At 41.7% G+C, this 16,356-nt stretch overlaps 1 protein-coding gene across 2 annotated transcripts in view; it reads right to left on the bottom strand.

Annotated features, from left to right (window-relative positions):
• The window catches only part of kalrna (kalirin RhoGEF kinase a), a 131,892-nt gene that overhangs the window by 65,587 nt on the left and 49,949 nt on the right, over nucleotides 1-16,356 (bottom strand). For both annotated transcript variants that reach the window (XM_076746303.1, XM_076746304.1), the window contains exons 12-20: nucleotides 14,420-14,518; nucleotides 14,187-14,318; nucleotides 10,392-10,514; nucleotides 6,959-7,150; nucleotides 6,634-6,803; nucleotides 5,859-6,033; nucleotides 4,796-5,048; nucleotides 3,382-3,548; nucleotides 521-640 (exon numbers count right to left, since the gene is read on the bottom strand). In XM_076746303.1, coding sequence (XP_076602418.1) covers nucleotides 521-640; nucleotides 3,382-3,548; nucleotides 4,796-5,048; nucleotides 5,859-6,033; nucleotides 6,634-6,803; nucleotides 6,959-7,150; nucleotides 10,392-10,514; nucleotides 14,187-14,318; nucleotides 14,420-14,518 — 1,431 coding nt within the window. The remainder of the gene's footprint in view (nucleotides 1-520; nucleotides 641-3,381; nucleotides 3,549-4,795; nucleotides 5,049-5,858; nucleotides 6,034-6,633; nucleotides 6,804-6,958; nucleotides 7,151-10,391; nucleotides 10,515-14,186; nucleotides 14,319-14,419; nucleotides 14,519-16,356) is intronic.

The following is a 16,356-nucleotide window of genomic DNA, read 5'->3' as shown; positions in this document are numbered from 1 at the left end:
CACACTCACACAGATCTTGAGTTCAACAATAGCAGAAACCAGGCCAGAACACACAATTTGGGTCCGGGCCAGAGTGATGTGTTTGTGTGTGTGTTGTGTGTGTGTCTATGTGTGTAGCACAATGCTGACCAAGGGGCTTTTACATTTGTGAGTGTAACACACTTCTGGAGTCAGCTATTTAAAGCCCTCCGCAGAGTAACACGTACACACACAAATGCACACATGTTCAAACATACGTATGCAGAGATAACACTCAAATGGATTTGAATGCGTGTGTGCGTGTGTGTGCGCTGCAAGTTTGTGTGTAAGCATCTGTTACTCTTCAAAATCAATGCAGAATGAAATAACTATTGAGGCAAGACCGGTACAAACACAGATGACAAAGAGTGAGTGTGTGTATCAGTGTGCACACCCATCTGCTACTATTCAAACCAACGCATACTGAAATAATTATTACTAAAATACAGTAAGCCTGGTTTGAGCAGCAATCATTAGGATGTGTGTGTGAGTGAGTGTGTACCTCTATAGCCATCTGGAACTGTTCATGTTCCCTCTGCAGCTGCTCAGCCTCAGACAGAGAGCTGGCATTCACCATGCTGGCATTCAGCATGGACTCACCATTACGAATCCAACCCAACACCTAGAGAGACAGAGAGAGAAGGGGGGGGTTCTAAGGCATGACACAACACAAGACTGCAAATCTTAAAGTTAGAGAGTGCTTATGTACATGTATGCTGCAGGAGGGAAATCATCCACACAATTCTCACAAATACAGAAAGGATATACCTGTCTGTGAAGAATGAGATTGATGTGCAGCGTGAGGTAAAGATGGGTGAAATGTGTGAAGAACAGGAACAATATGCTGTTTGAAAAGGCATGAATGATGGAGCTTATTGGTCGGCAGTTTTTAGTAGCATAAATGCGGGTGACAAAAAATGTGTTATAGATTTTTAGATTAGATTTTGGGATTTAAGGAGGACCTTCACCCTCAGAAAACAGCCGAGGAGGAGAAATGTCCCATTCTGACCGAGTGCATATGAACAGTTGGGCGTAAGCAATATCAAAACAACCAAGTTTTGGACTTTCTCATTGATACAGGTCTGAGCCTTGATGTTTAACTAATGTACAGTAGATGGCAGTACAGACTGCCTGAAGTACAGGAACACAAGAGTAGACAAAGTTTCCACTTCACAAAAGTTTAACAAAAACAAATTTGAAACTGTAAGACATAGAACTAACCAAGGTGTGAGTTCAATTTACACCAGAAAAGTCAATACTTAATCACTTTACTTTGTGTCAGGACAGTTAGAAGGTTGCTAAAATTCATTTCAAACAACAGTGCAGTCTTCTTTTTCACAGCCAATAAACGGACCCTTACTGCAAAGTACCTGCAGTTTCTATTAAAACAGCACGATTTACATTGAACCGTTGGTGACAACAGGTCGGCCAATCATTTTTATTCTGGAAGTGTTACGATGGATCTGTCCACAGATCTGCTCTATTAGTGTCTAGCCAAAGCTACATTTGATGATCAGTAAATGAACTGAATGCAGAGTATCAGTGAGCATCAATGATTTTAAGTTCTTTAGAGTTAACATCAATAAAAACTACTGGAGAGTTCGTGCTGACTTATGTTTGAGTTGTAAGTTGTGGTCGCTCTGCCTGCATTACATATGATCTATTATATTTATCATTTATAATATTACATTCAATATTAGATATATTATTACACATTATGCCCCACAGCTATTGTCAGTAATTTGCACTTCACTGAACTGTGGCTGCGAGTGAGTATTTGTTTGTAGTAGATATGACCAGAGAAAAGGAGTGAGGGTGAGTGTGTAGGGGTATGTTTTTGTGTGTGCATGTGTGTGTGGGTGGGTGGGTATGCGTGTGTTATTAGCACATTGCCATAAACCCCATAAATTATTCAGCTGTATCCATCTGCAGCAGCAGTGTGCTTCCTGTCTCGACACACAGCATGTTCATATTCACATCTGCAGTAGCATCTTTACAAAAAAAACATCTTTGCTTTAATCAAGAGGAAGAGCCGGGTGTTATTCTTGTCATTTCTCCAACATGGAGCAGTCATTCCAAAATGAGATTTTCAGTTTATTTCCCTTGTTTCTAATAATAAAAGCCAGTCCACCATGGCCCATTAAAGCATCATATTATTCCCTTTTTAGGGTTTAGTCTTCTCTGGCTCAGGATCACAATAATGCTCTTGATATTTTGTAGATAAATGAAATCTGCTTTAAGGGTAACGCCACCCATTTTACACATCAAGGCTGTAAAGTTGAGCCTTTTTTACAGTAGCCCCAAGGGCTCAGTACAACACAACTTAAGAAAGCACATGCAAACAGACACAACACAAGGAAATTAAGAAAACATCTTCATCAATATGACAACACATGCCCAGGATTTAGAAAAAACATTGGAAATCCACCAAAAAACCCCATGGTTTGTGATTCATGAAGTTACTGAAGTGGGGTTCGTGTTCGTATCATTAAATTCTGTTTATGTTGTGGATTTCTGACTTTTCTTACACAAACTTACACAATGAAAAATTGGAATACTGATTCACCGAAAGATAGGCTATATTTTAGAAAGACATCCATTGCGAGTCATTATAATCTATTATATATATATACTGTATATATTGTTCAGCTGCTTTGACAACCATGGCCACTAGATGCCACTGTACGATGTAAGCGTGTCAAATCAGTCAATTAGGGGAACAGGAGCATGGTTGTACAGCTGTCTAGACTTCATGCTTAAAAACATATCAGTGGGGTGAAGAATGATTTCACTGGTGGGGTTTAGTGCTGTAAACCTTTAACACTCACAGCACCAGAGGAACTGTCGCTTTCCCATGTAACTGTTTAGCAAGGACATTAAAAAAAAAAAAATCTGATGAATAAATCTGAATTTGTGTTTACTGGAACTAGCCCTCACTGCTGCTTTGCTGTCAATCAGACTGTTTGAAATGTCTCCTAAGTGTTATTTCTATGGGAATAACAGTATAAAGTATAAATAATAATTAGCATTGACCCAATACCAAATATGCCCACCTACGTTCCATGCATATTCAAACGTGTCATATATTAAGATGTGATTCGGTATGAACAATTTAAAGCTAAAAGTATCACATGACAGGCATCTGATTGGCCAGAAGCAGCAACCTGGTAGATGTACTGAGAGGAGGAGCAGACAGGTGGCTCATTTCAAGCAATCGTTTCAAATTTCTCTGGAACAAAGTCAAATGAGTAATGAACGATGATTCTAAAGCAAAACACAGAAAATGTAAAGACGCCCAATGAACAGCAGTTTTTAGAGAACAACTCTACAGTTATTGGTGCTGATGTGTGCATGCGCATTTACCTGTTTAACCTCGGCCTGTAGGTGGCGTAGCTGCAGGCTCTGCTCCAGCCGTGTGTGCGTGTGTTGCGCATTGAGCTCCACCTCCTGCTGCTTTTCATGGAGGAACTCCAACAGCTCCTGAACCTGAGAGGCCAAGTCCATGTCCTTCTCCCCCGTCAGCTCGATCCCTGCACACACACACACACACACACACACACACACACACACACACACACACACACACACACACAGCCGTGACTGTTGCATTCTACATGCATCCAATGAAACATTGTCCTCTCCAGTCAAGGATCAAGGTGGTGTTGTGGATGATCTGTTGTATTAACTCTAGTCCCCCTGCAGCTCTGCATGGAAAGGACTCATTCCTCACATAGGCCCCTAAAATTTAATACCCTCACTTTTACATTACCTTTTGAGTGTGGGTGTATTTAGCTTTGGTGAGAGACAGACAGCTGTTTCTCCAGTCTTAATGCTAAGCTAGTCTGAACATGTCACAACTCCAGCTGTGTGCGACATTTTTGACATTTACGGTCAAAAAAAGAAACTCATCATATTACCCAAAATACTGAACTATTCCTTGAATTTCACAAATTCAACATAAAAGACGTCTGAAGCATCAGTTCACAATTAATGCCCTACTTCACCGGTAACTGGCACTGCCAGAGGGAGTGTGTATTTGTGTGTGTGTGTGTGTGTGTGTGTGTGTTTCTGTGTGCGTATGCGTGGGTGTGTGTCTGTGGTGGGTGAGAGAGATTTATCACTCCAGGGGGCAGAGTGACTGAGGCAGTGACCTCCACGTATACACAAACATACAGACACAGTAAGAGGATTGTGCTGTGATGCTTTTTTAACCTAATTCTCTCCCTGTTCCACCCAACACGCTTTTCTTTGGGATCACAGCTCATGGTACTGCCTAAGCATCTTTCCCCCCATTGTAGAGTGGGCAGCTGGAAATCCACATGCGAGCCTGCTCAGCCACACTCAAAGGGCGACAGGGACACACACGATCACATCTGAAGTGCAGCGTGGACACTAATGCATTCCTGAAATATGACTGCCGAGTTGAGTCTGTAGTGTACACACAGCACAGTTAATTGAAAGTTTTGACGTTGGAACAGCAACAGACAGATTAAACAGCATCCTTCTCTGGCAGCATGGCTGGTTTAGCAAAAGCTCAGAATTGGTCACTTGGGAAGCATGTTCGAGTCATCAAGGTACCAGGTGTGATCTCAAGTTGAGACCAAAACACAAAAGTATTGTGGGAAATTATCTGTGGAAGCACACAACAGGACTTCTCTTTCCTTTGCGTCTGTCTCTTGTATTCCTTTGAACCTCCTGGCTCTTTCTGTACCTCCTCACTTCTCGTGCACCTATTTTCATTTTCTTCCTCACAAAGCAAAGGATGTGTTCGTTTTACCTGAAGCCTGGACCTCCATGATGTACTGGTGCAGGTCTTGACCCTGCTGCATCACTTCGTAGGTCATGTTGTTCATGGCTGCCTTCCTTTCTGCGTGTCTTTTCAGCCGTTGCTCCGCCAGGCCGATGTCTTCTCCGCTGCCAGAGGAGGCGCCACCTCCCCCACTGCTACTGCCACTGCTACCACCTGAACGGCTGGTGTCATTCAACTGACGAGACAGATCCTCGTTCCAGGCGTCCAACTCTGCTGTGACCTTTTTTGGGTATATTAATACAGACTAATTATTTTCTTTGTCACAGGACCAGGGGATAGTGACACGTTGGCCATCAGTTTCGGCTATAGTCTTTGGTGTTTACTGCTTCAGTTGCTTCAGACTAAACAAAGTTTTGCTCTGAGATGGTCAGTGTGTCATATTAGGTGATTATACAGTCCCAAATTCTTGTCATGACAGCCAAGAGATATGGCAGACAACATGCTGCTCCCAGACCAATCATAGCTTATGTCAAGATCTGAATGATGTCATTAAGTCAGTGAAGTTGGTGCCTTAGCACCTTCTTTCAGGAACAAGAATGTAAACAAGTATGAGGTCTGCAACAGTATGTATGACACTGGCTGACTTGTGTTTCTAAAAGCCTAAAAAAGAGAGAAACTACTTTCTCCAGTTTCACAGTTTCACCAGCAACATCTGTCCTCTTTCACTTCCCCAGGAGAGGCTGTGGAGTGTTCACGTTATGCTGGTTGCCGTCCACTTTTATGCACTACTCAGATAAAATTATCAATTGTTTCAACCAACACCCGTTTTTCTTCCAGATGACCTGCATCTGTCGAGTTGGGCTATTGGGCTATCAGTCTGCCTTCGTCAGTGGCACTTCTTTGAGTGTTAGGGCCCTCAGACAGAGGATAACGGGGCCTAGTGCAGAGCTCTGCTCTACTCCACAGCAGCTCCCAGTGAGCTGCAATTCAGAAAGAAGCTAAACGCATCTGTCAGACTAATATCAAGTACCTGTCAAAGTACTGCATGTCCACTTTGATACTGAACAAACATGCACTCCTGCTCTCTTACCTCGATAGTATACTGCTCAAATATGCGTAGCTGGAGAAAGATGTCCAGCTTGATTTTGCGTTCGTGGAACAGCTCTTCCATCTGGCCCTGGGCCTCGTCCAGCTGCTGGAGCACCCCCTGGATGTGTGCAATGGAACTGCAATGTGGCGTCTTACTGGTTGACATGGCTGCATCTCTGTGGAAAGAGAGACGGAGGGAGATATTATACCACACTGGCCTGAGACAAGACCTCCCTCATCATATGGATCCACTCAGGTAACTTCTTTTTGGAGAAATACTTGAGGGGAAGACAGACTCTAAATGACACAAAGTTGGTATATATGCTGTACATTTGACATGATTTAAATATGATTTCATATTCAAATGAAAATAAAAAAAACAACTGAAAATCAGGACAAATTAAGTAAATCTATGAAAAAAAAACACTTAAATAATCTATTTCAAATTTCCACTTTAAATTTCCACCAAAGAACCTTCCCTCACAACCATGACATTACATCCCTTCATACAAATAAGAGTAAGAGAAGGATAAACAGGGAGGAGATAGAAGAACTGTATTTATGCCAATATGGTAATTCTTAATCTTATCTGAGTGGCTGTATGAATTAGACTTTTTAATGACTTCTTAAGGATGAATATCATTACCTGAGCTGCTCTATGATTCCTTTTCTCTCTTTAATAAGATTATGAATATGAATATCATTACCCGAGTCTCTGTATTAATTTTCTCCCTCTCGAACAACATCATGAATAATTACAAAAATGTTATTATTACCTGAGCTGCTGTATTAATTCCTCTCCCTCTTTAATCACATTGAGCGTTGCCTCCAGTGTGGCCGTCTGCTGCTGCTGAAACTGCTGGATCAGAGTCTGAACTGAATCCACTGAATCACAGCACACATCATCCAATAGCTGCTTCTGCAGCTCCTCCATCCATGACCAAAGCTGGACACGCAGACAGACAGACAGACAGACAGGTCAGTAGGTGTGTGATCCTTCCATTAGCGCAGAATTATGGATTTATGAATTTAGGTAAAATTGTGAGGCAGCAGACTGAGAATGTCTTCCTTTTAGTGTTTGTGTGTGTTTGCGTGTCACACCTCCTTCGTGTGCGTGTGGAAGGAGACAGACATGTCCAGCAGCAGCTTCCTGTGTTCGACTCGGCGGACAAAGTCCTGGATTCGCACTTCCAGGTGTCTGGCTGCCTTGTAGATTTCCTCAGGGTCGCACTCCCCAGTCTGAGCCAGCTGCTCAGCTGCCTCCAGCAGCTTGTCTGCATTAGTGTATGTGTTCTGACAGGGAGAGGAGGGAACAGCATCACATATATGTATACATTTTGTCTTATACCAGGGCCATGAGAACCAACCAACAGTTCTTATGCTTCATGTCACCTCTCACAAGTGAAACAGACGGTAACTATGGTAAAGTGACAACAAACAAACTTTTGAAAATGCATGACATTTTCAGCACAGCTACTCACATTGCCTGTTTTAAGTGGTGTGGCGTAAGTGAGATAATACACCCCAAGCAGTGTTAAAACAAAAAATATTAGACAGGTTATTAGAGAGGTTAAGCCAAGGATCTTCACCTCTGCCTCCTCCTATTATCTTCATAGATCAGGACTACTCATCGCCATCATCATATTAGCTTTTACATTATCACTTACAATAATACTTTTTCAATTACAGCCTCTCGACCTCTGATGGTGTTTCTAACCTAATTTAATCAGCTTTACCCTTAAACACCAGTGCACACATACACCCACCCACCCACCCACACACACACACACAGTTGTATCCTGTTACTTTAAAATATCAACTCCAGTTTCTGTAAATCAACAGTATAAGGTTTCCCATTCCCACCTCTGTCTCCCCCAAAAAGGGCCTAAATCCTGCCTGAGTGTTAAAGCTCTTCGCATTCATCAGGAGGACAAAATGGATTAGTGTCGGCCTATTCTTGTAAGTATGAGAGATTATGACTGGAATATTTCACCTCAGGAAATATATTAGATCTGAGATGTTTGGGGGTGACTGAAGGTTGGGGGTGTGGTTCAACAATGAGAGAAAAAAGGCTGTGTTACGATCCCGGTTATTAAAGAATATGAATTAGGATATTGGGTTGAAATCTTACAGTCTGGGTATTTCACGTTCGAGGGATTAGTCTGAAAATGAAGATTATAATTTACATGAGATTAGGACTCTTCACTGCATGACTGCTTTGGTTCAGGGTGGGGATTACACAAGGGGGATGACAGGAAAGCAGAATCATCCCTGTCACCTAAATATAGAAAGCCACACCTGAGAAGTTGGAGAACGAAGGCTTCATGAAGCTTTTCTGCACTTCTTTGTGTTTGTACTATGTGAGACACTGGCAATATGGATAAACATACTCACATATTCATCTCTTGGCATGTACCTTAAATGTGTGGTAAATTTATTCATATTATGTAGATTGCTAAGTGGAGCATTTTACCAGCCAAACACCACCAACTGCAGAGAAAAGCTAATGAAAAAGGGCAGAAAAATAAGGAGAGAGAGAGCGTTTGACCCAAATAATGCCAATCATCCACGGCAGGTTATGAAGGTTAATCCTAATCCAGAGTGTAAACATCAGATTACTTCACTACACACTGTTTATAGGATTAACGCAGCCTGTTTTATAGGATTAACACTTTTCTGAAACTAAACTGACAACAGTAGAAAATGATTTAATAATTGCCTAAGGACTCTGACTAGGACCTGTCTGACTGGTGAATAGACTGTAGTCATACATATCTTAGTCTTAGTCAGAGCTAGTCTTAACCACTCAAAGCGCATTTATAACACAAGTCAGCATTCACCCATTCACACACGCACATTTTGTACACTGGTGGCAGCCGTCTGCTCATTCCGAGTGGTAACCATTCACACACACACACACACTCTCAGACCGATGGCACAGCATCGGGAGCAATTTGGGGTTCAGTATTTTGCCCAAGTGATGCCACTGCTATGTGATTTGAGATGGCAGTGGACCACATTTTTTCAAGAAATGAAGAACAAGCAAACTGCTGCAAAAGCCTCTTTCAGAAAACAGATGAATTGACTGAGGGGATCTTGAAGAGGTGGTGGACTTCAGCTGTACGTAAGAGGAGGAAAAATGACAGAAAGACAAAAGGAGAATGACAGATAGATGAGGAAGGAAGAAGAAAGAGAGAGAGAGAGAGAGAGAGAGAGAGAGAGAGAGAGAGAGAGAGAGAGAGAGTGTGTGTGTGTGTCTGTGTGTGTGTGTCTTGTGCAGCATTGCTTTGGAGAGACAAATAGAAAAAGGTCAAACGAGGTGATCAGGATGATCTAATCCTTACTGTCTCTGCTGCTGTCAAAAAAGTCTGAACACACAGTCGTGTTTCCATCACTTTTGGGGACGTTACATGGACTGACATTCACTTCCTGAAGAATGACTGTAACCAGAACCATTAACCCTAACTAACTCTAACCCTGACCTTAGCCTTAGCCTAAGCTAAGGTTAAACCCTTTTGTCCCCATATGACTGTGTAAACAAACAGATTTATGTCCCCACAATATGAGTAATACATGTACACACATACACATACAAACACACATACACACACACACACACACACACACACACACACACACATCTGCTCTGAGTACTTGTCCTTAAAACGAATCAAATCAGAGAACTGACAACTTCAATATAGAAGAACATCAAACACTTTCACTTTGCTCCATCCACTTCAAAGCCCTTTAAAGCTTCAGCTGCATATGAACCAATGTTTCTGAAACCTCTGTGTGTGCTTCTTTAAGCAGGCCTAACAGACAGTCTTTGGGTATAGTGCCGAACAGCAACTGTTTCCTAATCTTAGGACTCACCTAAAACTCAAAGACAGAGTTTATTCATTGTTATTTACTATAGCAAATATTCAAACGATTGCTTTTGCGGCACTGACTCTGTGAAAAAGCCATACGTTTGATGGCATTTTTAAAACCTCTCCATGATCTTTAACATGTGTCTTTGTTCTGTTTCCATCTTTGACTTGATAGACTACTGCACTGAAATTCAGGAATGGATAACATCTTCTGCAGATCTTTCAGGAAAAGCTTGTGACCATAAATGGCGATGTAGAAGCATGGCTTCATGCTTCCTGCCACCACCAGGCATGGTGGTTTTGAAAATTTGGTATTAATCAAGCCAGATTACTTACAGATGTTCGCAAGGGAAGCGAATAAAAATAAAAAACAAACTACTAACTTTTTCTGTGTTGTTCTATGTTGATGCACTGCACTGGCCAACCCCTGAGCACAAGAAGTTCAGACAGTGACAAATGTTTCATTTTGGGACAAACTGCACCTTTCAGACAAGTACACATGCAGATATTCAACTGCAGTACTGAAACCATGACAGCATGAGAAGGTACGGGTGTTTTACTGTTGAAGCACAACAGCTGAGAGTATCTTCAGTGTCAGATCAAATCTGAGTGATTTAATTCCATGTTTTTCATTGGGGAAGTGACACCCACGAGGACGGACTCACCTGAGCTACATCTTCAAAGTCGTCGTGTCTTTTCTGCAGAGCTCGGGCTCTGTGAAGGGATTTCCCAACGCCAGTGTGTTTGCTGAGGAACGCCTCGCCGTGGTTTTCTATCCAGTCCATCACCTGGTGGAGAGAGAAATAATGATCAACTTCACAGCATCTCCTCGCACACACTTAGGATTAAATGTCACCTGCAGAAGCTTCTGTCCCTTTTTTTTCTCCACGGTGAACAAAGAGATCAGCCTCAGAAAATGGCCTCAAACCTCATGAATTAAGAATGGAACAGATGAAACCTTCATGATCTGTGTGGGAAATTTAGGTCACTGCAGCTGTTAAGAGCAGCATGCTAACTATTCTGTACCCTTACACGACTCGAGGCCACGCGGCACCATTGATCTGCTTGGCAGACGACAGCCAGGCACCAACACTTGCTTTGTTATTGTTGGTGCGTCTGCTGGATATTATCTTTAGAATCTTTTACTATCAGTTCTTAGATCTGCGACTGTGTATGACAATGTTCTCTGCTTTAGTGTTATCTATTAGTGTTGACTTGAATAGTCTGAAACCTTTAAAGGACACAGGTGGTGCAGGTTGTACTGTATTTTTACAATACAGAATTATTTAGCAGTATGTTTCATGGAGATTTGATTGTCCAATTCACTTTATTCCACTTTAAGGCTAACTGTGCATTGTATAGTTGGACTCTGCAGGAAAACATCTGCTCAGGACTTCCTATACAAGGATGATAAATACCAGCTGACTCTCTACCAAGTGGAACTGGGCCTATGAATCTGCAGCACGATGTCAAATATCCTGAACTAGGCTAAGCTAAGATATAAAATAGGCTTCTAGCTTATCTTATCTTATCTTAGTTTTTATTAGCTTAGATTAGAGAACAGGATGTATGTGCTGGTACAGCATAATGTAATGTAATGAACATGTTAGCAAACGGTTGCTTATTTACAAATCCAGCAGCTACAGAGCAACGTTATCAATCACCCTCATCACACATCGTCATATAAAGTATAATAAAATGTGAACACATGGTTTGGTGTTGCCTCATCCCTACACTGTACCTAAAACCAGCAGACGGTAATAACTCCTGCTCCAACATACAATGTCGTCCAGGAACACATTAACACATCATCTCGAAGAGGATTTTTGGGCCTTGAAAGAACCGTGTGTGTGGATGAGCAGTGTTTAATTCATGACATCAGTGCAGTGTAGACAGTCCAGCTGGAGCCACAGAGGGGTCAGCAAAAGGTCACAAGATAGACAAACTGAAGCACGCTGACTGCAGCTGGACTGTCTTTGTTTGAATGTGCAGCTAAAACTGCCAAGTAAAACTACATACCTAATATGCTCCTTCAGCCTTTACTTCTGCATCTCTCTCTTCCTCTCTGGGGTCACATATATCCTGTAGCATAACAACTCTGGTTGGAATAGCCCTGTTTTCTATGATTTATAGACGGCCGGTATGAGCTGACTCTCTCACTTGCCCTCTTTCTCACTTTCCAGGTATGTCTCTCATCCTCTGTGTGTCTGTGTGTGTGTCTCTGTCTCCGTCTCTCCGGGGTCTCATAGAAACTGATGCATGACGAGTAGCCTACAGTTGGCAGAGCTTTGTTTTCAATGAATTTATAACCGACTGACATAAGCTCTTCTTCACTTCCTATTTTCTCACTCTCTCTCTTTGTCTTTTAACCTCTCGTAAACACTCTCTCACACTCCCTCTTGGGTCACATGCAAATGTTTGCATCAGTATTCAACTCTGCCGGTTAAATCATCAGTAACACTAACCTTTAAGACTGTTACTTTATCTGGCAGAGTACTGTGTGCTCTGTGTTCTATGTTAAGTAGCATTTAAAGTATCTTGGGTACTACAACTGTACTGCTGCTCCTTGCACTACCAGTACTACAAGTAGTTACCTCAACTTGTGGGATGTAATTTAGTACATACTCAAACACTGGACTGAAGTACAATTTTACGGTCAGTAATAGTGCTTTTCTTTTACTTATACTTTGATATACTTTGAATTTTGAGTCCCTCTACAACGTGCAGACGTATGATCAGTTCATAAGATACAATGTACTGTTTGAAATTAAACTGCGTCACTGTTCGTAAAATAGTCATTTTAGCTTGAACTCCATCAGCTGCAACAGGCTGTTTACACAGTAATCGATCAGTAGTACTAAGAGAACACTACATAAAGCAGTGATTTAACACTGACAGGGGGTATTCTGCTCCAGTAGGAGCACATTTTACTGTTAATGCTTTTGTATTTTGTAGATAAGATTCTGAATGCCGAACTTGTAACAGAGTATGTGAATACCTCTTCCATCACTTGCACTGGTACTGACACTGCTGCTGATATTTACAGCACTAGTTATACTTCTACTACAGAAAATTTCTACTACTGCTGCTGCTGCTGCTGCTGCTGCTGCTGGTAGTAACAGAGGTAGTTAAGGTAGACAGCAGTAGAATGAACAGTATTAGGCACTGTATTACTGCTACTCTTGTCACTACCTCTCGTACTAATAGTACAACAAGAGGGTGAGCATTGCGGTACGAAGGAGAACACCTGAACTGGCTGACATATCTAAACCACTGCCCTACTAATTCTGTCTCAATGATAAGTAGACCAATTAGCATGATCTCACCTCAGCCATCTGCTCTATTTTTTTTCTTTTTTTTTTGCCCTTTTTCAGCTAAAATCAGCACTGACCAAGAAAACTTATTGGGTCTGTGTTTTCCAGACAACACAAACACGGACAAGAGTCAAAGGTAAAAATGACTATTACGGAGTCAACGGATGGAAGCCACTTTAAAAGACTTCATTCACAGATTTCTCTCATGTTTTTGTTTTTCTTGCTATTTTCAACACACTGTATACTGTATCTCATGTATCTGTTATTGTAGTTGCCAACAGGAGGCCCAGACTGGACTGGATCTGTCAGTGTTAAACAACAGGAGCTGTATCTCTGCGGTTAGGTGATATTGCCTTGGCTTGGCTTTTTTACATCAGCAACACTCCATGTCCTTGTTACTGTACTTTATGTTCATCTTTTTGGAAAAAAAAAAAATGGAGTGCACATGTGGACTCTGCTGAGATTCCAGGGGTTTCAGTAATGCCAGTGGTATTTGGTGGTACCTCATTCTTAGTGCATTACTGTCCACCCACAATCACATTAAAGAAAATAAAATAACACAGACCCCCTCCTCCCCACTGATGACATCCACTCTGCCGGTTAAAAATACCCTTCATAAAATATAGCTGTGATATTAAATTCTGAGCCCCTGAATATCTCTAAAACCTCCAGGAATCTATGCTGACACCTTTCCAAAACCACAGTCTGCTCGTCTGTGAAATATGAGCACAGCAGAGATCCGCTCTGACCGTTTCATCTCAGGAATTTGCACATTACACACAGTTTAGCAGGGACGAGGATGCAGCAGAGATGAATGAACATGTTGTGGTGACTCTCATCTGTACAGCTCAGCACACAGACACACATCACTGTCTGCTCACTTGATTACATGCTTACATACAAGATTACATGCTCCGCTGTGGTTTGACAAACCTTTCTGACCTCATGGGTGTTTAAAACTCTCACAAACCCCTTTTCAGTAAACTCAAACTGCAATAAAAACTTACAATATTGTTTTTCTCAGTTCTTAAAAAGCTTGTATTTTGGACAAAACTCAAAGTTTACATCGAATCGCAACAATATATTCTGAACATGCCTAATGTTTTCACTTCACTTCCTTGCTGTATGCTCTGCATGTGTGTGTACCTGCTGGACATCTTGCTGGAACACACACAGCTGCAGTCTCTGGTGCAGTCGGACCTTTCGATGCTGCCAAATATTCTCGAGACGTCGTTGATGGTGGAGAACCTCGTGAACCACGTCCAGGATGCAGTGAACCTGCAAAATAACTCCAATATTAACATGACAGTGACGTTTTTATTACATTTTTTTATAATTGGCAGAAGATGCCCAGATCCCAGGAACATAGTGGCACTGACCGCTTTGGAGTAATTGGCAGTGGCTGTCAGCGATTCAGAGTTGCCGGGACTCAGAGGCCTCTGGAGGACGTCCAATAGGGCTTTACCGTCCTGACTCACCTGGAAAGACAGACAGGTAGGCCACAGGGAGATTAGAAAGGGTACACGGATAGACAGAATATGTAGATGACACAGAGTGAAGGGACGACAGGAAAAGAGACAGATTCAGAGTGAAACTGCTCTTCACAAAGAAGTTCAAATTAGAAATGAATTTTTACAGTTTAAGCATTTTCTTCTTCTTCTTCTCTGCTTAGCTTTCCCTCTTCCCTCTTTGTTCTCTCTCCTCTCCAAAAACAAATATATACTTTCTAAAAAAGCTTTTCACTTCTTACTGCTAATTGCTAAATTATACATGGAAACACACCACTGAAACCTCTGCGTCACACACAAACAGCGACTCCTGTTTCCTCTCAGCATGAAATGGGCCGTTTGTCTTTTTATATTGCCTCCTGTTTCTTTTATATCTTGTCTTAATGCCTCTATGACTTATGTAAAGCATGCTGAACTGCCTTGTTGTTGAATGTACACACATAAACGTACCTTGCCTTGCCTGTGATGAGTGTTTTTATCACTGAAGATCATTTAGAACAAAATGATGATGAACCTTCATAATTCTGCTGAGTTATTTCCGTTGTGGGCTGGTATACAAACATCCTGCTGGTTCATTTTGTATGTGCATTTTATGAAATACTGTGTATGTTTGATGACTAATCAGCTAATTGTCTCAGCACTACTGCTTTTATCTGAGATGGAACCTTTCCAGAAATTTTACTGGCTCCCATAAACTGCAGGACTGGCACTGAAATGAAACTAATTAAGAAGATTTATTTAATGAGATGCACAAAGGAGAGGGGATAAAAAAAAAGTAGTTTTTTCATGGTTTAGTTACGAAGATGATTCAACATCAAGAACCAAGTGCCTTCATCAGTATGTAGAACACCAAACTGCATGAAGGAGTTTGTTGTTTTGAACGAGTGTTGAAACAAAGGCTAGAGTTTAAAGACACTGTTTGTCTCACTTAAAGCAACTGAGCAAAAAGCAGCAGCTTAAGCACATGCTTACACACACACACACACACACACACACACACACACACACACACACCATTTACATCAAACAAGAGGAGCTTCTGTGTCACCTGAAAGGAGCTCATGCACTGTAACACACTTTCACCTCATTAAAGAAATGCATCAAGTCAAGAGTACAAGATAAAAAAAAGTCCTCGCCAGTCTCGGAGCATCACTTTTTGCAGCACTCTCACATGAAACAGCGCTGTCATAGCTTGCCAAGCCAATACATCTCAGTCTCAGCATCTGCCCAGCTTTACGTGTGTGTGTATATATAGGGACTTATCTTTTCACAGATAAGTATAAATTGAGCGAACACTGCAACAGCCTGTCTAAAGATAAAATGCCAGACTGCAGCAAAGAGCAAAGAAGTGAGGGAGTGTTCCCAGACTAACTTTGGTGGACCGTGGAGGGTTCAGACAGCAGATCTGGACGGTGCTGCAGCTGACCAACACCTCCCTGTCATCACCGCCAGCATCACTGAGCTGCCAAAGAGCAGCACTAAAAGCTCCCGAGGGAGAGACTCTGTGCTCTGGAGTCCACATCCCTTCCTGAGAGGTATACTAACACTATTTTTGAATGATTTCCAGGATACTATTTTAACATATGCTACCATCACAATGATAAGTGTCCATTACATAATTTGCACCACAGTGAACAGTTTTCATGGATTACAGTTTTTTCAGGTATTAATGTCCATGGCATGTTAAATGTCCTAAAATGTTTTGTTTAGCAGTCCAGGGGCCATTTAAAGCTCCAGCCAATGCATATAATCATATAATTGCTTAACCATGACTATCAACCACGCAGACGGACACAAGTTTCAGCCCT

This window comes from Chaetodon auriga, chromosome 13 (assembly GCF_051107435.1).
Source record: "Chaetodon auriga isolate fChaAug3 chromosome 13, fChaAug3.hap1, whole genome shotgun sequence".
NCBI classification, from domain to species: Eukaryota; Metazoa; Chordata; class Actinopteri; order Chaetodontiformes; family Chaetodontidae; genus Chaetodon; species Chaetodon auriga.
The sequence above is the reverse complement of the archived record's forward strand: the minus strand, read 5'-3'. Positions and strand labels throughout refer to the sequence as shown.